We start from the raw sequence: 24,821 nt of genomic DNA, 5'->3' as shown, positions 1-24,821 counted from the left end.
GGAGTCGACCTGGACTGTAAGTTCAGAAAAACGGCCAAGGTGAGGGCTGCTGTGAAGCTCCAAGGTGAGCAAATCCGCCAATAAGCACAAGACCCACCAAGGTAGAGCAGGAACTTTGTCACATGTGTTACCCAATTTCTGCAGTTTTCCAAGTACACAAGGTAGAAGTTTGAAGCATTAGGAGATTAAGGATCTCTATCTTTCCCAATATTAATATTTACAGGAAGATATGGGAAAGAATAAGACCATATGAACTACATGTTAATGAGACAATGCTATCAGCTACAGACAGGGAATGCTGAATGCACATGAGCTGGGAAAAGAGAGACACTTTTCTCTGTGCTGCGATAGGTGGATCAATTTCAGTTTCCTGATAAACATCCCTTTTACAATTGATTATTGTTTTAATCTGATAAAAATGCTTCTAGGCTGAAGCCTTCTATGCTAAAATGCCAAATTAAAGCCTGAAAAAGAAAATAGTCACAGGGTTCCTAGCATATAAACTACATATCAACACAAAAACCCACCAAAACTAAAAGTGTAATTGGTTATGGGTCCACCATGCTGAGAAGCACTTTTTAATGCAGTGGTGCTCAAACTTTTTGGGCTCACAACCTATTTATAAACCTTGATGGCCTGTCGTAACCCAGAGATCCCCAAGACACCCCAGATCCAATACCCTCCTACCTCCGGGCAGGGGTTCATCCAGGGGTGGCAGAGCTTGGAGCTAACATTTGAGATATGATCAACCAGATGTGAACTCCGCAGGCCACTGGGGGGAGGATTGGCAAACCAAGACCCCCCCAAAAATACAGCTCCCCCATATGGCCCATGGGGGACAGAAAGTGAATTGGAGGGAATTTGGGGGCCTGGAGGTGAAATGGGGAAATTGGGGTCCTGGCAGTGTAGTAAGGAAGGAAATGGGAGTTCAGCAGGGGGCCCCCCCACCCCGTTTATCCCAGAGTGACCTGCTGCATCCGACGCAAACAGACACCAACCACTCTGTCCCACCGGGTTCAGCTTCCCACATTGGGTGTTATGACCACTGCAGTTGCAACTCTGTTCAGATTTGGCCCACTCTTCCTGACAGGGGGCCCAGCCAGGCCAAATTTGTGTGAGGGGAATTACGATTTGGCACAGGAGATCGCAATGCCATTTGCTCAAATTTGTTCTGATTGGCCCCCGTCTTCATGACAAAGGGGTGGCTGTGCCAAACCTGAGCAGTGCTGTGACCCCTTGCACCAGGTCGCAACATCTGGAGTGGGAGCTGAGCCCAGCCAGCCCTGCAAGGCATTGACACAATCTGGCGACCCAATTTTGGGTCACAACACACAGGTTGAGAAACCCCATTCTAGTGGAGCAAGTTACTAAATAATTTGGGCAAATAGTCTAAAACAATGAGGTGCCCATTCTTCATATCTGCTTTACTGGCTCGAAAGATCTACTCCTACGCCTCCCTGTATAGCCTCTATCACTGTAGTGTCTGAGGATGGTACAATCTTAATGGAGTTTACCATCGCAGCACCCCTGTGAGGTAAGGAAGTGTTATGGGGAACTGAGGCACAGATAGATTAAATTACTTGCCCAAGGTCACACAGGAAATGTGTGGCAGAGGTAGGAATTGAAATCACATCTCTTGAGTGCTAGTTCAATGTCCTCGCCACTAGAACAGTCTTCCACTTTGACTGGCTTACCATACTGCATTGCTAATATTTATTTAAGGAGCACCATATGTATATACAGCATTTTACTGATCACCTAACACCCCCGCCCCCCAAAAAAACCCCCAATAGTGCAAGGTCCACATCCCAAGAAGCTTGCAGACTGTTAGAGATTAATACAATAGTCAGCCCAGTAATTTAACAAAGGCACAGCTACAATGTTGGTGAAAGCAGGAGAGGCAGGACTGGTACCCAGTAGACCTTAGTTTGGGTGTCTCTGCCACAGATGTTCTGTGTGACCTTGTGCAAGTCACTCAGTCAGTTTACATGATGTTTGGTGGAAGAGCACTACACAGCAATTTAGAACAGGAAGTGAAAAAGAACAATCAATCCAGCTGAAACTGGGGAGTGGGGCAGGAAATGACTTGAGCTTCACATCTCACAGCCAAGCTAATAGTGAGGTAATAGCTTTGGGTGTAATGATCCATGTTGAGTTTTAAGCACTGTCGTTGGTTATTTGTGAAGAGAAGACATTTCATGTTCTCTCAGGCCGTAAACTTTTCTTTGGTGGCAGGTAGAGGCTGCAGATGTTGGCAAGATCTACAAGCTCCGAATTGGCCATGATGGGAAGGGCATTGGGGATGGCTGGTTCTTGGAAAGTGTCACTCTTAAATGGATGGTAATGAAGGTGAAGGAGAAGGTGAAGGAGATGGAGAAGAAGAAGAAGCAGAAGAAGAAGAAGAAGAAGAAATCCAGTGAGGAAGAGGAGGAGGACTCCCAGCCTGAAGACGTGATGGAAGTCTGTAAGTTCGCGGCTCGCCGCTGGTTGGCTACAGATGAAGGGGATAAGGAACTGGTTGTGGAGCTGACACCCGAGGATGGATCTGAACTTGAGGGTAAACTTCAGCAGTAAATACGTGTCCCTACGTGTCTCATAATCAATAACAAAAAATTTTTACATTAAGAGAGCAGTACACAGTTAAGCACTCAAAAGTCTGGAAATGCCATAAAGTCCTATATACCCCCTTCTCTCTACCCCCTGGTGCATTCAGAATAGCTCAAAGAATGTGCTTCTGCCAGGCTGCTACACCACCCCAACCCCAGTGAAATGAAAAAACCCAGCGAATTTAACGATGAGAAAACCACGTACTTTTCACACAGCATGTACTTCTAGGGGAATCCTGTGCCAAAAAAAAATCTGCAAACAATATTTAAAAATTCTGCATATTTTATTTGTCAAAATAACACAATATAATCACACCAGTTTCAATTATTTTGGTAATTTATTTCAAAATACCTCTCAGCAAAGTATGTCTGTAACAATTCAGGCAACAAAAAGAAAAGATTCAGGAAATGTCTGTTTGACAAATAAATTCTTTAGTAGGCATATTAATACAGAACATTGAGTAATTCATTTAAACTACAATACAGAAACATATTTCCTGCACCCCTCAGAAGTAGTGCAAAGGCTTGGGGGAGTCAGGGGTAATGAAAGAGCTGAGGAAGAGGGAAGGAGCCTGGGAGTGAACCTGGAGGGTTGGTGGATATGGATGGGAAAAGTATGGAACAGGATTTTTTTGTGGGGAGAGGGATTGTTAGGGAGCTGGGGTTCCTCCCCCATGCAGACCCTGGCTGACCCCTAGCCTCTCCCATTCAGTCAGACACATCTGCCCCTGTCCCCATGTGGCCTTGCAGCCCTCCTTCCGCATGCCCATGTGACCCTCCAGCCCCTCTCCCCCAAACTCATGTGGTCCTGCAGCCCCCCTCCCATTCAGTTCATGGCTCAATGCTGTCACCACTACCTCCTGTCTGTCCCTCCCACTAGCCCTTCTGAACCCCAGTCTGTTACCTTCCTGTAGCCCCATGTGCCCCCCTCTGTCCATGCTGTGCCTCCTCACCTGGCCCCACTGTGAGGAATGCATCCTCTTCCCCAACCTCTCTGCCCTCTGGCGGCCCTCTCTTCTGGTGCCACAGCAGCCCCTGGCCAGAAAAGGGAATAATTGCAGTGCCTCTCCAGCAGAATCTATATTCTGCAGAGAAAAAAAATCGGAATGAATTCTGTACATGCGCAGTGGCACAGAATTCCCCCAGGTATAAGCATGTCATTAACCTGTGGAGCTTACTGCCACAAGATATCATTGAGGCTAAGGGTTTAGGATGGTTAAAGAAAACCCAGATTCAGCATTTATATGGCTAACAAGAATGTATGACATTACAATAGATAGGGTAAAAAATAAGATCTAAATCCTTATGTTCACAGAAGCAAACATGGGGGTTTGGAAGAAAAGTCCTAAATGGCTGGGTTATTCCACAGTGGTCCACTAGGGGTTTCTTGAAACTTCCTCTGAAGCATCTAGTGTTGGCCACTGTTGGAGGCTGAATATTAGACTATATGAGTGTAAGTGTAACCCACACACCTCCTGGGTGTGGTGTTCTGTCCCATCTAGTGGCACTGAGACCACTTAGAGAAAGAGATTAATGAGTCTGTTCTACAGCCTTAGTTAACAGCCATATGGCTTTTAGTTCATGCACTAGATGCTCATGCATTTAGCTCCAAGGGTCCCATGTTCAATCCTGCTTGCGGACGACCAGGGTCTGTCAGCATTACATAAGCTGGTGAGCAAATAACCTGGGTAGGGAAGGTTAAAATAAAGCTCAAGTAAGAGTTCAGTTCAAGGCCCTTTCCTCAGAGCTGGCTTTATTATCACAAAAGGATTGGAAACAAGAGCAACCAACTCAGAACAGTTGGTCCCAGCCAAGCTGGGAGGGCAGAGGTCACAACATTCTTCCTTGCTTTCCTGGCTTACTGACAGCTCCCGTGGAGGGACTTCCTCCAGGGTCTTACCTCAACTCTTACCTCCTCTAGAATGATCCAGAAGCATTCCTTTATATAGTTTCTGGCAGGCAATCACATGACAGTCACCTGATCCCTCTCCAGCGTCTGGACCACAACTCAGAGCAAACCTCATCTTAATGGGGCTGGCGATGCCTGTGCTTATAGGCCAGCATGTTGTTATAATGGACTACTGTCTGATCCAGCATGACAGTTCCTATGTTCCTATGTCATCTCTTCTGTGCAACTTCACTTACAGAGAACACCTATGAGGTCCATGTCATCACTGGGAATGTGTGGGGTGCTGGGACTGATGCTAATGTCTTCTTGAGCATCTATGGCGAAGGAGGAGGAGACACTGGTGAGCGCCAGCTGAAAAGGTCCAACCAGCTGAACAAATTTGAGAAGGGCCAGGTAAGGCATTAATTAGTCACTCAAGCAAACAAAAGGCAGGTATGATCCTCTGTCCTTGAACACAAGCTTCTGGTCCTTCATTGCTACATCTTCTCAGTAAACCTCAGGCTTTTCTTTGAATTAAAAGTTTGGACATCTGGTTTTCTCTCTCAAACAAATAGAGGTGGGAAATACCTCAAATAGAGGAGAGACAGATTAAAGCTGAAGATAATATGATTTTAATATCTGAGAAAGCACAAGAGAGTTTGCACTTTTTTTTAATGGAAAAAATACCCTGTCCAGGGCACTGACTCCCCGTAGGCTTGAGTGTGAAACACTAGTCTGCCTCTGTTTCTGCTTTTGCAGGAAGATATATTCACCATCAAAGCCATTGATCTGGGAGTACTGAAGAAACTGCGGATTCGTCATGACAACTCCAGCAGCAACCCAGCCTGGTTCCTGGACAGAGTGGAGATTGTTGATCTCAAGAACAACACCAGGTGAGCAGATTGCTGCACTCCATGATATTGGATGCATGGGATTCATACTTCTGGTCAGATAAATATAAAGCCTTAGAAATACAAAGAACATAGTGATTTTGTTACATGTGTCATGAATTCAAACTGGATGATCCTCTTAGAATGCTAAAATAATGGTGCTGTTGGATGTGGGGATGGCTCTCTCAGACGTGTGTGCAGAGGACCCCGGCTCTGTGCAAGAGGGAGGAAGATGGTATAAAGATGTGTGTGCAGGATGCACATCGTTCCCACTGTCATCACCCATCCAGAACTGTGCTGAAAAGGCACTACAGCTCCTGTCTCTGTTTCCTTTTCTAAGACTCCCCTTCACGAGAGCTCCTGGGGTAAATTATCAGTGCAAGTAGCCCTGGGAGACCAGCTCTAATGGTGTCAAACTGACTGGGAGCCTAGAGCCAGTAATGAGGCAGCAGTGTTCAATACTGATAGCTTTGGGCTCTGGGAAATCCCCTGAGATCTTCTGGGATCAAAGTGAAACTCGGGCCAGTGAAGTATGGAAGCAGAATTTACCATTTCTTCCAGGAGGAACACACTCCACTTGAAGGAATTCCTTGACCTATGGGTTCCCTCCTATAGCTTGTACTCTGGAAGCTTGTGACCTAGCACTGGGTTTGCTTTTTACATATATGGGGGGAAATAAACCAATGGGCTAAATCCAAAGGTCCTGACCCAGGCAACTTGAGAGGGAGCCGACTGAGTAAAACTTGAGTCCCCAATCCATCAGAATGCTTAAGCATGTGCTCAACGTCAAGCATGTGAATAGTTCCACTGACTTTAGTGGGGCTTCTCCCATGTTAAAAGTTAAGCATGTTCCTAAGTGCTTTGCTGGTTTGGAACCTGAGTGAGGACATCAAGACTCGTTCCGTTGTTTGTAAATATGGAGTATATTTTACTGTGAGACTATCATTAACCCTTAGGTTATTTATTTGCTTCTGGGCCTCAAAATAAAATGAGCCAGGTGGGACTGACAACTTGACACTTCGTACCTATCAGCAGGCATCAGTTGCCAGACCTGGATAAGTCCACACAAAGGGAACAAAAGACAAGGAAGGAGACACATTTATGCTTATCAGCTTTGAGTGCTGTTACTCTTTGTTAACTAGCCTCTCATCTTTGGTAATGACTGCTGTTCATATCTGTGAAGTGCTTTGAAGATGAAAAGTCCCGTGTGAGTGCTGTGTACCACTGGTTTCAGAGTGACAGCTGTGTTAGTCTTTATTTGCAAAAAGAAAAGGAGTACTTGTGGCACCTTAGAGACTAACCAATTTATTTGAGCATAAGCTTTCGTGAGCTACAGCTCACTTCATCAGATGCATACTGCTAATAACCACTGTTATTCTTGCAGGTATTATTTCCCATGCCAGCGGTGGTTGGCAGGTGAGGAAGATGATGGTCAGATTGCCAGGGAGCTGGTCCCAGTGGATGAAGCATTTATAAGGAAAGATTCGGACAATGATAACCAGTCCCTTGCATCTCTGGGCCTGGAACAGAAAGGTTTGCAGCAGTCTTGTGATTCTTTCAATAAGTAAAAAGGAAGCCAAGTTATGAATAGCTCTAAGAGTGTTCTCAATTATCATATTTGTTAGGCCATGAAAAAGTCCCCTCCTAGATCATGAGATTATTACGTGTGAATGAAATGTGAAATACTCAGTGTCCTGTAAGCCACGAAGCCCCACCCCGACCCCATTCTCGTGAACTGTAATCACCTTGCAATACTGGACCCAGCGTGTGGAAAGGTTTCAGAGTGGTAGGCATCCGTAGAGTCCTCATCTGTTTCAGTCTCTCCCTTTCTCTTGCAAAGGAGCGAGTGCTGCAATACATCTGAACTGGAATACACAGCCACCATTGAAACCATAGCTGCTTAGCAGTGCTAGTTAGCAGTGGGTACAAGTCTGGATATGAAACTGGCCGGATGTCAGTGACTAAAACCAGAGACTGTTGCTATCAAGGGAAGGAACCTGAAAATGTATCTTTTTTTCATTCAGTACCCTGCTGTCTTATGATCGGAGGTGGTGGTGGCCCACTGGGGGCCGTAAGCAGGAATATTCCCACCCCCGCACACACACACACAACATATACTAAAAAAGCAAATACGGGGGCCCCCTTGAGCTGCTCGGGGACCTATGCAATTGCTTGGTCAGCTTATGCCTCATGCCAGCTCTGCTTATGTTTATCTTCCTGAAACTACCTTGTATCCAGTGTGCTTGATTGTCCATGCCGACAACTGAATAATGATGCCACCATGGGGCCTGATCCTGCAAGATGCTGAGTGTCCTGGATTTCCACTGACTCCAATGGGAGTTGAGAGCCTTAAGCTAAGCGCCTGTGTCCATATTTATATGGCTGAATAAGTGGGCTAATTTTCAAAAACGTTGAGCACCCAGCAGTTCCCATTGACTTCAGTGGGAGCTTCTTGCTGCTCAACACTTTTGAAAATCAGGACACTCCTTTGGGTGCCTAAATATGGATCAATGAGTCTAACTTTAAGCACCCATGTTTGACAATCTTGGCTTAGTATTTTGTCATGTTGTGGATACAACTTCTAGGAATTTCCACAGTTCTTAAGAGTTTGCCACACTTTTCAGATGATGGTGTTGTGGGAAACTATACAAATCTGATATAGTGAAGGGCTGTCTGTATATATAAAATCCGGTGCTTTAAATGAAATGTTATTGTAGATTGCAGCAAGAAACAAACCTGAGAAGCATGTGAGACTCCCAGGAAATAAATGGGAAGTCTGAACAGCTCTCTCGTCTGTAAAGATGGAGAAAGCATTACTGAATGAAGAGCGGTCGCAGACCCTGCAGCCCACAGTCCTGTTTCACCCTAGCAAATACCAGAACAAACGACAGGAATTACTGTCAGAGCTTTAGGAATACACTCTGACTGTCCAAAATAAATAAATAACATGTGCAATGAAACAAGAAGAAATAGAATTAGTAGCTGCTCAGTGTTCACACTCTCAAATTAAGAAATGCTTTTTGACAGCTAAATCAACTACTTATACTGTGAAAGTGAAAACCGGGGACAAGAAGAATTCTGGGACAGATGCCAATGTCTTCATCATTCTTTATGGAAATAAAGATGACACGGGTAAGAACCAAGTATAACCCATGTGAGAGAGATGGGGTCCGTGCTGTTGGTATAATTGACTGAAATGGCTGAGAAGAGTTTGGGGTTTTTTTTTTGCTTTCCTCAATACAGTATCTGTTCTCAGTTAAGATGAATTCATATTCTTGCTGTAAGTCTTTTTCTTATCAAAGTGCATAGGAAAGCCAATGTTATTTAGCATTTTAGTTACTAGGGGATAGAGCCTCAGCTCCTGTAAATCACTGTCATTCCATGGGCTTCAATGGAGCTAGGCCAATTTACACCAGCTGTGTAAGCCAAATTGTTGACAGCATAGATTAAAACAAAGAGTAGGAAAATAGAACACTGGGTCTGGGTCAACTCATTTGTATCCCAGCAAGGGATACAGCCCACTCTAGAAACCCAGCTTGTCTTCAACTGCTGAGATGTTGCAGAAATATTTGATCTGTTGATGAGCAAACCCTGTTGGGACCGACACGATGCATATGTAGTGAATCTCAGTATTTGTGAAAGTGACAGACAGTGAAGAGAAGTGTAGGGCAAATTCCCTTGCACAACTTTCAGAGTAGCAAACGTGTTAGTCTGTATCCGCAAAAAGAACAGGAGTACTTGTGGCACGTTAGAGACTAACCAATTTATTTGAGCATAAGCTTTCGTGAATTACAGCTCACTTCATCAGATGCATAGAATGGAACATATAGTAAGAAGATAGATAGATATATATATGTATACAGAGAAGGTGGAAGTTGCCATACAAACTGTAAGAGGCTAATTAATTAATATGAGCTATTATCAGCAGGAGAAAAAAACTTTTGTAGTGATAATCGAGATGGCCCATTTAGACAGTTGACAAGAAGGTGTGAGGAAACTTAACATGGGGAAATAGATTCAATATGTGTAATGAACCAGCCACTCCCAGTCTCTACTGGAACCCAAGTTAATGGTATCTTCTACGCAAAAGAATAAATGGACACAAATCTGACATCAGGAATCATAACATTCAAAAACCGGTAGGAGAACACTTCAACCTCTCTGGACACTCAGTAAAAGACTTAAGGGTGGCAATTTTGCAAAAGAAAAGCTTCAAAAATAGACTCCAATGAGAAACTGCTGAGCTTGAATTAATATGCAAACTAGATACCATTAACTTGGGTTTCAACAGAGACTGGGAGTGGCTGGGTCATTACACATATTACACATCCAATGAAGTGGACTGTAGCCCACGAAAGCTTATGCTCTAATAAATTTGTTAGTCTCAAAAGTGCCACAAGTCCTCCTGTTCTTCTTGCACAACTTGGACCACATCTCTAGCTGGCCCTTCCACAGCATAGCTGCTGTGGCACTGAAGGGAGACCGCTCAACTGAAGAAAGATGTGATGTGTATTTTGGTGTGTGTGTGGGGGGGTTATATACAGTTGAAAATCTAGGGTTCAGTGTGACAAAGGACAGGTTGGAAACCAGATCTCCAGGGATGAAAGGCCATTTATTACACCGTAGGCAAATCCCCCGTTCCTGTTTACAATCCCAAAGAATTGATTTTTATACACTAAACCAATGATACTCAGACTGCAGCTAACAAGCCGCAAGTGGCTCTTTAATGTGTCTCCTGCGGCTCTTTGAAGGACATGATATTAAAACACTGTGTGATTTAATTATTAACCAATCTAAGTTATTAACCAATCAGCATAAGTGCTGGAAGTAGGTGTGTTGGGGATGCTGCCACACCCCTTGGCTTGAAATGATCCATCATACACAGAGTTTACAGTTGGGTTCAATGACTCTCAGCCCTCCCCCACTATACAAATTGTTCCAGCACCCCTGCCAATCAGGATGCTTTTACTATGTTATTAACCAATTATAGTTGATACAGTAATAATACTTGGTCTGTCATTTTACTGTGAGAATAATTATATATACACACACACACATCTAATCTATCTATCTATTAAATGAAACAATGAGTTCACATTTTTTGGGTAATGCTGATTGCTAATTTGGCTTCAACCACTGCGGTCCGAGTATCATTGCACTAAACAATATTTGTATGTGCTACAACAAACAGGGATAATCAATCTAAAGGCCTCCAAAACTAACAAGAACAAATTTGAGCGTGGGAAGGTCGATGAGTTTACAGTGGAGTCTGTGGACATTGGAGACCTGAAAAAAATAAAGATTGGCCATGACAATAAAGGTAAGATGACCTGGCACAACATAGCTTTCCTTGTTCCACATGTGGGGGTTATATTTGGAAATATTCATTTCATGACTTATTTATTAACATGCTGGCCATTACTATCATCATGTGCTTGGTGCTTTGCAGACAAATGTACAGGTCCTTTCCCCAAGGAGCCTGAAATTTAATTTAGACATGGTACAGCAGTGGTGGCAAATGAGGTGTAAGCAGCATGAGCAGTGTTGAAACACAGCTGTTTTTTCATCCTTTTGTAAGCTGTGATATTATAGCAGGAGGAGTATGCACCAGGGTGGAAAGGCTACCCAGGAGAAGTGAACATTGCAAGGGAATTGCTGTACAACACCATTATTCCATGAAGGGGTGATGCCAATCCTCTGTCTGGCTTTATAACCACCTTGTGGTATATATTCAGGGCATTCCGACCTGATTGCTATGCTTTAAAATGATCCGGATTTCAAAATGCGATCTGTAGATAATAAAACCCTGGTGCTAAATTCACACAAAGGGCCCAGATTTTCACAAGTGACTAGTGGTTCCAGGTGCCTCAGTTTTTGAATGCCTGACTTCAGACATTTTAAAGGGGCCTGATTTTCAGAAAGTGCTGCAAACCCTCCCTCTGATAATGAGGCCCCTTTAGTCTCCCACTGGACATTCAGACTCTGAGGCACCCCAAACATGTAGCCACTTTTGAAAAAATTGGCCTCAAGTTCTGACAAAAGAAGCAAGAGTGAGCGAGAGTCTAATGGTGATGGCACAGCACTGCCAGGCCAGTGAGCTCCTCCTGTGTGCTAACCCTGGTTTTAACTCCCTCTGGGACTTCGGACAAGTCACTTAGCAGTAACTTGTCTACTGCAAGTGACTTTTCTGTAGAACTGAATGCTAACACTTACCTCTTTCACAGGGATCTTGTGGGATGAATTAATTATTTCATTGTCTGTAAAGCGCTTTGCTGGTGAAAAGTGCTATTCACTCTGAGTATAATCTCCTGCTACAGGTGGCTCCGCTGGCTGGTTTCTGGAATGGGTGGAAATTGATGCCCCATCACTTGGGCAATGCCTGAAGTTCCCTTGTGGCCGCTGGCTGGATAAATCAGAGGATGATGGAGCCACTGAGAGAGATCTCTTCCCTGCAGAACTGCAGACAAAAGAATATGTTCCATGTATGTAGAGTTTTGCCTTGTGGCAGACATTGAATTGCTCCTCTCTAAGCCCCCTGCTTTCCCCTTTCCCTATTTCTGGGGGTGGGAATCCACTGTGCTTCTCATTCCTCAGGTTCACAACTTTGGGGCTCTCTCTGACTCTTTTCCACATATGCTGGCTGTTGCCAAATCTTGTCACTTCTGCATCCATGGGTTTTTTTAAAATCTACTCCTTCTCTTTATTAGGAAGATGGTCCAGTAGTTAAGGTGCTAGCCTGGGACTTGGAAATGAAGTTCCATTCCTTGCCCTGCCACACACTTCCTGTGTAGCCTTGGCCAAGTCACTTAGCCTGTCTGTGTGCCTCGGTTCTCCCTCTGTAAAACGTGGACAATAGGACTTGCCTTCTTCACAGGATTGTTATTAGGATAACTAACCTTAAAGACTGTGAGGCACTCAGATACTATCGGTTTATAGATTCTTTCTTCTCTCCCCTGCCCAAACCCTGGTTCATGCCATTGTTCCTTCTCACCTGGACTATCCTCCTCTCTGGCCACCCTGATCTTTACCGTCCCCTCTTCAAACTATCCAACAGTCAGAAGCTACCATAATCTTTCTCTGGTGATGCTCTGACAGTGTCTCCTCACTCACGTCCCTACCACCGCTGCTGCTCTGACCATGGCATCCCCTGTCTCTCAAGCACATTTGCACTTTCTTTCCACATAAAACATTAGCGGTGGAAGAAGGGATGCTCCTTGTACCCTTCCCCACCACCACCCCTTGTGCGTTCAGTCTGCTGTCAGACATAACTGGCCCCAGGTTTAGAATAATAAATAGATAGACACATGGGATGAATGTCAACCCATCGCAAGGCCTCTGCAAACAGATCACACTTCAGCCCTAGGGACCATCCATGTCACATTTCAACCCTATGGGACTTAACCAGTGCATAATGCTTGCGCTGATCCTCTTCAGAGGAGTGACTGTCACCCATAGTACCATGGTTTTGCTTCTCACCATGTTTTTCCTGAGACGTATCACATATGGTGTTAAATTCTTGATACATAACTTGAGTGGGTAATTTATTAGGGGTATTACATGATGTAAGAGTTTCTGGAATGCCAGCTCTTCGTGTATAAAGCTTATTTGTGTCAGCAGCGTCTGGGACCAGCAATCAGGGCTATGTAGAAGGAGACTTGCAAGATGCTAGAACCAAGCATAAATACACAAGCACATAAATACACATGTTGTACTATTCACAATATTCTAATTTCCCAACTATTAACCTGGTGATTTCAAATTGCCACTAAAATGGTCTGACATGGTTCATGATCGCTCATGCCAAATTATTTCCCTGAGCATGGGAAACATGTCATTGTTGTGCCCGTTAAAACAGTGCCTGTGGGGTACAACCTGAAAATGAAAGGGGATTCTGACAGCTGAGAGCTGTGACCTTGTGTTGCTGATTCAGTTCTAAACTGATGTTAATATTCAAATAAATAAACCAAGCATAGCAGCCTTGAGAAGATCAGATCATTTTTAATTCATAACGCATAGCAGGCCATTTTGGTCTCCAGGATTAGTTCTTTATTTTTACCTATTGCAGGAAACTATTTCAGTTTATCTGCAGCATGGGCAAATAGGTTTCATTGGTTCTGGCAAAAAGAATATTAAGTACCTTCAGGCTGATTGTCTCTAAAATCAAATTTCTTCATTTCTGTTCTCCTGAGAGCTGTGTTTAGAAAGCCTGGATAGTTAATGAAGGATTATGCTCTGATATGCATAATCACAGTTACTCCAGCAATAATAGAAGTGGTGCCAGAAATACGCCATCTGTTCTGATCTAGGATAGTGAGTCCTGGAACTCCCAGCACCGTGGCATAAAGCATAACAAAAAATATTGAAATGGGTGGAGTGTGGGAGAGCACAGGATTATAAGCAGCTCAGAAAGATGCACAGAAAAAGGAAGAGAATGGTTGAAGTGGGGTTTGATAGACATGAACAGGTAAACCAAAGAGAACAGAAGGGCAACCAGAATGACAGAGTAGGGGTAGAAAAAATGGAAGCCCATGGTATGTGTATGGGCCAAATGCTGCACAACTCTAACAGAGACCGGTAGCATCCTGAGTGTGAGTCAGCAAAGATATTATTTCTATTTAGGGTTCAAGAACTGCAAAGAGGCCTTTGATAATTTGAAATAAAATAAATAATATTAACGCTGAGCTCCTGTCAGGCACTTTTCATCCATATACCTCAAAACGCTGAACAAAAGAGAGTAAATATTATTCTCCACATTGGGAAACTGAGACACAGAGAAGGGAAGTGACTTGCTCAAGGTTATGTAACAGGTCAGTGACAGAGCCAGGAATCTGTCCTGGTCTTGTGGCCCCCCAGGCCAGTCCCCTATATCCTGGGCTAGTCTATTTCTTACATCAGTAAGAGTCTGAAAAAGAATAAGAATAAGGAACAACTGTAGGAAGTATGGAATTAAAGGCAACAGTAAATTCTAGAGAGACCGAAGTAGGAATAAGGAAGGTTTAAAGGGCCCAATTCATTGTTGCTCTGCACGTTGTATAGTCACAGTTCTAATTAGGTAGCATTTTATGCCCACTTTGCACTACTGTAGGTGACTGGACAAGGTGCAGGGCATTGGAGAATCTGGCCTCAAGAGAACACTAGTTAAAAGAGTGAAATGGAGATTAGTTCTTTAAAGCGAGAGGCAGGTTCACATTCCTTGCCCCCCCCCACAACCCAGTTGATGTTACCTCCGCAAACTAATACTTAAAATAGTCCAAAAGTTTTAATGAGGTTTATATAGAATTTTTCATACCAGCTCCAGCTAGTTCAGTTTTGCCAGTTTGCTTAGTTACTCAAAAATCTTCTGAGTCTTTTCAAGACTCAGCGTACTGTGGGAGATTCATGTTTCAATGACTTTGCAGTATAAATATTCAGAGCTCTCTTGACTCCCAGGATTAAATCCAGTGGGTCAGATTCCAACCTCAGTAAATCAGTATGAATTCAGAGTAGCTCTGTTGGCTTCATAGATTTAAATGGAGTTCTCCAGATTTACGCTGGTGTAACTGAGATCAGAATCCAGCCTGATGGCTTGCAACATAATGTAACAGTTGTACATAACTTCCGTGTGTATAATTCCTAATGATGCTTTGTAAATGTTGACATTTCTAATCTAGGTTTGAGTTTGTTAAATTCTAAAATGAATGATAGACTTTCCCAGTTGGAAGCCTGGCTTTTTGCTCACAGCTCCTGGTTTGTTTGTTGTTTTTCTCTGCTTGCTTTAGTTGTCCCTTATGAGATCACAGTTTACACCAGTGACATCTTTGGAGCTGGCACTGATGCGGATGTTTTCATTGTTCTCTATGGAAGTAATGGAATCTGCAGCCAACAGAAATCCCTGTGCCAGAACAAGAGAGAGCAAAGGATGTGCTTTGAGAGGAACTCAGTGGATCAGTTCATTGTGGAGGTAAAATAAAAAATATTTGCTCTTTTTCAGGAGCAATGATTGGGTGCGGGGTTTAGGGACACAAAGTGAAGAGAAAAGCAGTTGGAATGTGGAAAAACATTGAAAAAGGACTCTTCATGACAGCTGGGTGAAATTTTTTGGATGACTAATTCTGGACAAAAGGTTCATTTTTGGCCGACCTGAAACTATTTGTGAATTTGACATGAATTGTTTTGGTCATTCACAGACTGGCCAGAGAAGGAAGAGGTGGGGGTGCTGCTGGACCCTTATAACCTTTATCCCAGTAGTGGGGGCACTCATGTGGAGACCCAGGCTTGAATCTCTGCTCTGGGTTCAAATCCCTCTTCTGGGGTAGACCTCAAGCAGACTTTCTCAATTTACCAGAGAGTCTACAACATTCAGATATGGCTCAGCCCAAACAGAATATTTTTTTCCAGTTTTTGGAATTTCCACTGAACCAAAAAATCAATGACTTGCCCAACTCCACTCTTTACCTCTCTCCTCACAGGAGACTTGTGCAGGTACTGCAGTGAGGGAGGAAGGGTGCTCTAGTGGTTAGGGCATTAGCCTAAGACTTGGGAGTCTTGGATTCCGATCCCAGTGCTGCTACAGACTTCCTGTATGATCCCAGGCAAATTACCATGCCTTCTTGTATAACCTACACACCTCCTGGTGTGTGGTGTTCTGTCCCATCTAGTGGCACTGAGACGACTAGAGAGAGAGAGAGAGTTAAATGAGTCTTCTGTACAGAATTTGCTAAGAGCCAGTTGGCTTTTAGCTTATGCTCTAAGCTCCAGAGGTCATAGGTTCAATCCCGCCTGCCGACGGACCAAGTCTGTCAGTGTTACACTTGCACCTCAGAAACCCATCTATAAAATGGGGATAATAGCCCTCTCTCACAGCATGTTACAAGGATAAATACCCTTAAAGCGCTGTAAGGTGCACAGATACAGTAGTTGGAGCAACATAAGATAGATAAGTAGCAACCCCTGCCATTGCTTGCTAAGGGCCTCATCTAGAACCTTTAATCAATTATAATTTTTCTTCCTCTCTCTTTGGTACACTTACACATATTCTCACTTCTCTCTGTCCCTCCAATATTTTTAAAAGGAAACACCTTCTAAGAACCAAAGGTAATATCTGAAATTGCATGCACAAATGGGGGATCTATATGCACCATTTTGTGGGTGTACTTTCAGAAGGCACTTCAAGTTACGGAGGTGTTTAAAAATCTGGCCCTATATGTTGTTTCTGTTTGATATTTTCATCCACTGCATGTGACAGAGACTAAGTTTCCAGAGGGACTTAAAACCTTTCTGTGTTTCTTTTTGTTTTGTTGTGGTGGTGTTTTTTTAATAATCAAGACCAAACCTTAGAACATTTTTAAACAAATTAAAATATTTTCAGCTCAAATTGTTGTCCTAGGAAACAAATCACAATAAACCTTCCTCTTTACATCTTTCAAAGACCAGAACTTACCTCCATGGAGTTTCCCTGGAGTTGTCGATGATGGAGTTTGCCATTAATCAATCCATGTGTATAAATCTTGAACTGCACATTATTTTAACGTTGTAACCCTCAGGATTTATTTTCCCTTTAGATGAAGCTGAGCATCAGTGCATTTGAGATGAAGAAGATGAAAATGCAGTTTGTTCTGTGGATTTAGAAGGACATATTAACTGGTCCCCAAAATTTATTTTTTTCTTTACCAAACCACAACAAAAAAGCAGAAAAATATATTCTTCTTTCACCTATTTGTGAGGATCCATAATTTGAAGCTCAGTAGACCTTGAAAATAATGCTGGGATTTCAGAAAATACAGAGCTGAGAATTGCCTTTTTGTTTTAGTGGTTTTACTGCCGGTGCTGTTTGGCATTCTGCAGAAGGGGCAATAAAAGCCTTAAAAAACACATTACCAGCTACAGTTCTGAGTGGTGATTTTCTGGAAATGCCTAAAGCGTTGCAATAAACACATCTTTTTTTAATAGCCATCTTTACAGTCACGTGCCACTTCACTACTATGTATAGATTGAATGCCTCATTGAGGGATGGTTATTCAGGCTGAGCAGAGGAAGAATTACATCGTTTCACCTATATTAATGTTTTTGGATGAATTCAGAGAATTTTAATTTTTATGCTAGTAAGGGATTGATAATGCTCGCTATAGTCAAATCAGGTAGAGTGAATGCAGACCTCATGCAAGCTTCCCTATCCAGTTCTGTTGCAGCACCAAACCCTGAATTGCAGCAACCAGTCTACTCCAATTCTCTGTCTCTCCTGAAATGAGACACACTGTGCTTTTGTACATGACAGTCTTGTCATGTTGGGGGCAAGTGGTAGGGGAGCTAAATTGATACCTGCAAACTTTTAACGTTTGCAAGATCAAAAAATAGTTGGTATACAAAGCTCTGTAGGGAAAACACTAGCTTAACAGGCCCCTCCCATGTGAAAAGGAGGCATTCGATCAGTGCTGATCTACACTCAAGCTGGCACTGAAATAACAAAAGGTACAAATCAAAATCAGTTTCATGGTTTAGGTTTACAGTTTTATTTTCAGAATATAAGTGGCTAAAAGGGCACCCAGAAAATTAGTGGCTATTTAAAATATTGATCTGTGTGATTTGCTCAAAGTGTCAGACGGAGTCTGTGGCTGAGCAAGAAAGAAAAAGCAGATTTCCGGGATCTCAATCTTGTGCTTTGATTTCAAGACCCTCCTTTCCCTGTTATAATCATGAATCAATAATCTAACACTGAGCTGTAAAAAAAAAAATAATCAAACCACAGTAAACTTACAGCTTCTGAGGATTGGTTCAATTCCAATTCCATCTGAAGAGCTTGAGGAAATGCTCCACGCACAGACTTGCACCTATTTAACAGAATCTGTTCCCAAAATGTAGTTATTTCAGTGCAAGTCAGTGTGGACGCACTTATTTCAGAATAAACACAATGTTGAGCCCCTCATTCCACTTGCATATGGATGCTACGGTGAGGCTAATATTTGCCCTTTTGGGAACTTAATATAGACTGAAAATAAGAAAATGGATAACGAATCAGTGGATCTTGGCTTTAGCTGTAAAGGAACTGAGGCTGCCGCCTATTACTCACTTCATAATCTTTTCTTTGTTTCCGTAGCTGGAGGATGTTGGAGACACTATTGAGAAGATTCGTGTTGGGCACAAAGGCGGAGGGCTTAATTCTGGATGGCATTTAGATCGGGTGGAGATACGGAGACTTTTGCCAAATGGGAAGGTAGGCATTGAATCTTTGGACTTTGTGGAAGGCTTCCAGTGGCAGCTGCTTCTGCTTCCCAAAGTGGAGCAGCAATATACCAAGAATGATTAAGAGTGAAAAATGACTCCCCAGAGAGCAATGCTAGCTAATGAAGTAGCAGGAGCTTGGGGACTCTGGGGCAAACATTTATTATGGTGGTTTATTCTTCAAATGTTGATTCTAAAACTCTGCAGCTTAACAAAAAAAAAATGCTTAACCTCCTCCCCTCCCCCATTCTTAATGCACTTGTTGGGTAGAATAAAGGTATCAGGGCTCACGTTAGAGTAAAATATTTCAAGACTACGGATGGTTAACAACAGATTGATGAGCAACCAGTATGTCCGACTGATGGTCCAGTTATCTGACTTTAAAAACTGCGGACATGTCTGCTTTCGGTAGCTACGATAAAGATCACATGGTGGTTTTTGTAAGGGTAGACTTTTCCCCAGTTATCTTGGGAAAAATTTCCCCTTCCACCACTGTTGCGTAGTGCATGCTGGCTACCATCCTCCCATCCCAGAGTTGGCTGCATTTCAGTGTTGTGAAATGGCTGCTGTATGTGTAGATTGTAAAGAGTTTGGGGAACTTTGGAATGACTGTGCACTGTGTAAATACATATGCCATTCTGTTGCTCTATAGCTGCAAAGGCCAGGGGAGAATTTTCTGTGAGGCAGGAGTAGTGAAAGGAAACCATAATCAGCCATATGCTGCCCCCTTATGTGGGGCATGTCAGGAGTGTCAGAAGAAATCTTCCTGGTGCGGAGCACAACAGAGATTGTGGGATGCTCCGGGATGTGGTTCTGCCACTGGTTGTACTGGGGAGTCTGTTGTAAATTTGGGTAGCCCTTGAGGCTGTCTAATTTATGCCAGGAAGGTGCACCAGCCCTCACTAGCCTGGTATCGTTCCCTCACTACCTCTGGGCTGCTGCTTCTCTGCGGCACCTCCTGTAAGGCACAGGGCAGAAACTCTCCCAGGATGTGTAATGCTCCATTTCTGTCTGGAGAGCCTTGCAGGTTTGATCCAGCTACCATTTTGTTCCTGAGCCAGACAGGAAGCTCTTTACCTAGGTCTGCAAAAGGATTTAGGCACCTAACTGCACTTTAGACACCCAAGTTTGAACTTCAGATCCCCCCACACAGTTGCTGCCCAAGGGCCTGAGGTGCCTACATTTCCACAGATAAAGTCCTTTAGGTACTAAATCTCTGCCAGTGGGCATGAGCACAGCTGCCTCAGTCCTACCACGCTTCACTGGGCCAGCGAAAGAGAGTGAGAATGACCCCCTAGCCTAGTGGTTAGGGCACTCCCCCGGGATGCGGGAGACCCAGCTTCAACTCCCTGTTCCAATGACTAGTTCATTATTTATACAAAGTTTCAGTTTCAACAGGAGAGATGGAGGGAGCCTCCCTTCCTCTCCCCCTCCTCTGAGTACCCCATAGCCCAGTGGTTAGGGCAGAGGTGGGCAAACTACGGCCCACGGGCCACATCCGGCCCGCGGGACCGTCCTGCCTGGCCCCTGAGCTCCTGGCTGGGGAGGCTAGGCCTTTCCCCACTCCCCTGCACCCACGCCGCAGCATGGGCAGTGCTCTGAGTGGTGGGGCTGCGCGCTCATGCAGGGGAGCGCGGCAGCATGTCTGGCTCCGGCCGGGCGGCGTGGCTCCCAGACATGCTTCTCTGAGTGGCATTGTAAGGGGGTCAGGTGGTTGAATAAGTGGCAGGGTGTCCTGAGGGGCAGTCAGGGGACAGGGAGCAGTTGGATGGGGTGGAGGTTTGGGGCGGGGGTGGTCAGGGGACGGGGAACAGGGGGCGGTTGGATAGGGCAGAGGTTCTGGGGGGGCAGTCAGTAGATGGGGGGGTTAGGGATGGGGGTCCCGGGTCAGGGGACAAGGGGCAGGGGTAGGATGGGTCGGGGGTTTTGAGGGGGGCAGGGAGGGGGTGGATAGGGGGCAGAAGCCAGGCTGTTTGGGGAGGCACAGCCTTCCCTACCCATCTGTACATACAGTTTCGCACCCTGATGTGGCCCTCGGGCCAAAAAGTTTGCCCACCCCTGGGTTAGGGCATCCTCCGGAGCGGTGCGGGTTCAATTCCTGCTCCACGTTTGCACAAAGGGGCTTAGGCACCTCACTGCAAGAGAGGGTTCCTGGCTGGGAATCCCCAGCAGAGGTAGGTGCCTAACTCCTTTTGCGGGGTTGGGTTTAGGCCACACCCCTCTCATCAGCATTTCCTTCTTGGCTAGTTAAGGTAGCTCCCTGTTGAATGTGCTGTGTTTTGTGGATCTCCAGTTTGTAAGGGCCTACGGGCAGGTCTACACTACAAAATTACATTGTGCAGCTGTGCCACTGTAGTACATGATGAAGATGCTCTAAGGCAACGGGAGAGAGCTCTCCTATTGGCTTAATAACTCCACCTCCGCGAAAGGCGGCAGCTATGTCACGGGGGAAGGTCTCCCGTCAACATAGCACTGTCTACAAGGGGGGTTGAGATCAGTATAACTACATTGCTCTGCGGTGTATGCAAGTAAGTATGTAGTCTAGACCAGACCTAACTCTGCCCATACATTGTGTAGGGAGCTTGGCCACCTAACTCATTAGGCAGCGGGGCACATAAAGTTAGGCTCGGCATTGCAACACGTAAGTCCTCTTTGTGTATCCAGCACTAAGTGAACAGCATTATAGGATGGGGATGGAGGTGTGTAATGTCTACAGAAGAAACATATATGTGAATGGGGAAAATACCCCTGTGTTGACTGTAAAAGGACTGGTTCTCAGACTGGATTTACATAGGACCCTACTACGAAGTGGATAATGGAGATGACTGAAGCGCTATAAATGCACTTTGGTAATCAAACATGGGTGAACTTGTAGCAGTTGACTGAATTCAGTCTCCCTGGATTGGTAGCACTTATATTTCAGATTGCAAAGCCAAGCAAATATAGTGATATATTAATACTATTGCTACTGCTCTATTGCTGTTGATACTACAGTAACATTAACATGGAAGCTGTAGTCACAATTAGGTACAATGATGACACATGCTTATTATTTCTTACTGTTTACCTTCTTCATCCCTTGAAATCCTAGCTCATCTGTTTGTGGGACCCAAGGGGTAGGCCAGTCATAAATATAAAGGGCAGGGTAACCACCTTTCTGTATACAGTGCTATAAAATCCCTCCTAGCCAGAGGCAAAGTCCTTTTACCTGTAAAGGGTTAAGAAGCTAAGGTAACCCCGCTGACACCTGACCCAAAATGACCAATGAGAGGAAAAGATACTTTCAAATCTGGACGGGAGGGAAAGGGCTTTTGTCTGTCTGTGTGATACCTTTGCCGGGAACAGATCAAAGATGCAAGCCCTCCAACTCCTGTAAAGTTAGTAAGTAATTTAGCTAGAAAATGCGTTAGATTTTCTTTGTTTTGGCTTGTGAAATTCGCTGTGCTGGAGGAATTGTGTATTCCTGTTTTTGTGTCTTTTTGTAACTTAAGGTTTTGCCTATAGGGATTCTCTATGTTTTGAATCTGATTACCCTGTAAGATTATCTTCCATTCTGATCTTACAGAGTTGTTCTCTTATCTTTTTTTGTTCTTCTAATAAACTTCTGTTTTTCAGGATCTGATTGGGTTTTTGGGGTCTTAAAAATCCAAGGCTGGTTTGTGCTCATCTTGTTTATTCTCAAGCCTCCCCAGGAAAGGGGGTGTAAGGGCTTGGGGGAATATTTTGGGGAAATAAGATCTCCAAGTAGTCCTTTCCCTGATTATTTGTTAAATTATTTGTTGAATTATTTATTGGTGGTGGCAGCGTTTTACCTAATCCAAGGGAAAAGACTTTGTGCCTTGGGGAAGTTTTAACCTAAGCTGGTAGAAATAAGCTTAGGGGGTTTTTCATGCGGGTCCCCACATCTGTACCCTAGAGACAGGCCAGAACCTCATCCAGAGATCTAAACTTCCCTTGACATCCCTCTGAACTTTGGAAGAATTTGGATTCAGATCTGACCTTTACAGACCTAGCCCATCTCGAGTTTCAATGCAGCTGTCCTTATTCATAAAGAACAAGGGGAGAGAGTTATAGAAAATGACACTTACATATATGTATGTTTGCTGTAATGTTTTTTACAGTTTTCCATGCACACTCTTTGCATCTCTATGCATCCTGTCCATCCAGCTCAAACAGCCCTGTCTCCCAGATAACTCAGTGCACAGGGATGCTGGATCCAAGAAAAGCTGAAGCGATATTAATTAATAGGGTAATGCTTTGAGGAGGTGGCAAGCACCACCATTTCACCTGGAACCAGTGGTCCTTGGGTACAGCTGAGAACCTGCTTGACACAGGGCATGGCTCCTTTCCTGCCTTCTTCCCCACAGAAACAGGACAGGACGGACTCCTGATGCAGTATCCACTAGGCCCTTCTCCCATCTCCTCCTCTCCTTCTCCAAGATTTTGGCATTTTTCTTCACTGCTCCCGTAAGGTTTCAAAATTATGCTAGCCCACAGTCCATAGATGGGCAGTCTCTTTTTATACGTCCCTGTCTCCCACATTGGTAACAGGTAATTTCGCGCCTCCCCAGAGGGGACTCTTGTTTTCTTCTCTTTTCTTCTCTGTAGATTTCACTCCTAACACTTTTCCAACCCTCTTTCCAGCTCAGGCCTGTTAGACAGACAAACCCCCTTGCAGGGAAAATCTACTACCTCAAACTCTTCCTTGAGTTTCACCACTGCCTCCAGGGCTGTAGTTCCTAACCCAAAGATGAGTGTTCTCCTGGAGGCCATGTAGAAATTGTTCAAGGATTATGGAGTCCGTGATTTTGCCCACAGTCTGAGTGCCTGGCTTTAATCAGTGGGTGGCCCAATCAGTTAACCTTTGGGCACATGCCCTGGGCTATACAGATCTGGCCCATCTAGCAGCGCAAAACTTCTGCTGGTATTTCTCTGTAGACAATCCCACATGGTCAAGTATGGCTGCCTTAACAGCATCATAGTCCTCAGCCTGTTTGCTGCCCAAGACCATGTAGGCCACTTGAGCTTCTCCTGCCAAATAGGGTACTAACTAGAGAGCCCACTTTCCTCTGTCCCAGCCAGCTCCCATTGCTACCATCTCAGATATCACTAGAGAAGCACTGGGTCATTGGCAGGCACCTTTTACACAGGCTGACCCCCTGGCTCCAGTTACCATTCCCCATGTCGGGACTCACCAGTCTCGGAAGCAACTACTGCTGCATTTGTGCTTAATCCCTGATAAATTCCTGCAAGCTCCTCTGTTTCTCTGCTTGCCAGGCCAGCAGGGATTCTCTGGCCAGTTTGTGTGACTGATGGAAAGATTTCATGTTCTGCTGCAGCTCCTTCTGCCGTCCACCTGCCACTGCAGAGTCTGCTCCATCATCCGGATGCCAAATACTCGCAGAAGCCTCCCCCCTTATGCCTCTCAATTGCCACAGTTGTCGGTAGCTACCGGTGTGGTGCTCCGCTCTTGTTCGATGATGATAACAGTCAGCTGCGTGCGTGTTCCCTCTGTGTGCTGCCCCAGCTCTGCGCAGATAGCTACCACCACAGACCCCGAGAGAACACCCAAAAACCACAGACTCTAGTAAGGTACGAAGGAACCCGAGCCAGGTTTATTGTCAAACGAAGCACAGTAAGAGTTCCCTATAGACTCTACAGGGCATACTACGAATTTGTGCTCCCTGGCAATGGACACAGCTCAGTCAATGGCGGGACACTCCACTGCCCCCGAGGCTGGACAAAGATGTGCGCTCCGGGACCTACTTTTATACCGTTGCAGGACAGATTACTCATCATAGTTCAAACGAATCTATCCATCATGTTGTCCTTTTGACCCTGTCATTAAGATGCACCTGCCTGTTCCTTGTTATGTCTATGGAGTGTCTTGCCGCCGTCTTTGCACAAGTTCCTCTCATTAGCACTTATGTGTGTGAGTGCATGTGCCTCTAACAACCTTTTCTTGCCAACTTCTGTGAGTGGGACCTGCCTCTGGCTCACAACCCAGCTTTGCTTATCACTGCCTGGAAGTACTTTGGTTCAGGCTTTACTTTGTTTCAGGCTTCAGGCCTCAGACTGGGCCTCTGATACAAGAATTTATGTTTCAGGGCCTCCTCTTACTACAGCCCCAATTCAGGGAGTCAAGATCTCGGGCAAGCCCCCACATATCACAAGGCATGGCTTCTCTCCTGCCTTCTTCCCTGCAGAAACAGCATGGACTCCAGTGGCTGTGCCTTCTCC

General features: G+C 44.6%; 1 protein-coding gene across 1 annotated transcript in view; it reads left to right on the top strand.

The window, feature by feature from the left end:
• LOXHD1 (lipoxygenase homology PLAT domains 1) overlaps positions 1-24,821 on the top strand; it is a gene marked incomplete at its 5' end in the record, with an annotated part of 327,020 nt that overhangs the window by 196,208 nt on the left and 105,991 nt on the right. The window contains 9 exons of the mRNA XM_084628053.1: positions 2,236-2,557; positions 4,754-4,908; positions 5,254-5,387; positions 6,769-6,917; positions 8,412-8,516; positions 10,576-10,704; positions 11,702-11,866; positions 15,143-15,324; positions 18,457-18,573. Coding sequence (XP_084484179.1) covers positions 2,236-2,557; positions 4,754-4,908; positions 5,254-5,387; positions 6,769-6,917; positions 8,412-8,516; positions 10,576-10,704; positions 11,702-11,866; positions 15,143-15,324; positions 18,457-18,573 — 1,458 coding nt within the window. The remainder of the gene's footprint in view (positions 1-2,235; positions 2,558-4,753; positions 4,909-5,253; positions 5,388-6,768; positions 6,918-8,411; positions 8,517-10,575; positions 10,705-11,701; positions 11,867-15,142; positions 15,325-18,456; positions 18,574-24,821) is intronic.

This window comes from Lepidochelys olivacea (assembly GCF_965140295.1).
Source record: "Lepidochelys olivacea isolate rLepOli2 genome assembly, chromosome: 5".
In the NCBI taxonomy this organism is placed as follows: Eukaryota; Metazoa; Chordata; order Testudines; family Cheloniidae; genus Lepidochelys; species Lepidochelys olivacea.
The sequence above is the reverse complement of the archived record's forward strand: the minus strand, read 5'-3'. Positions and strand labels throughout refer to the sequence as shown.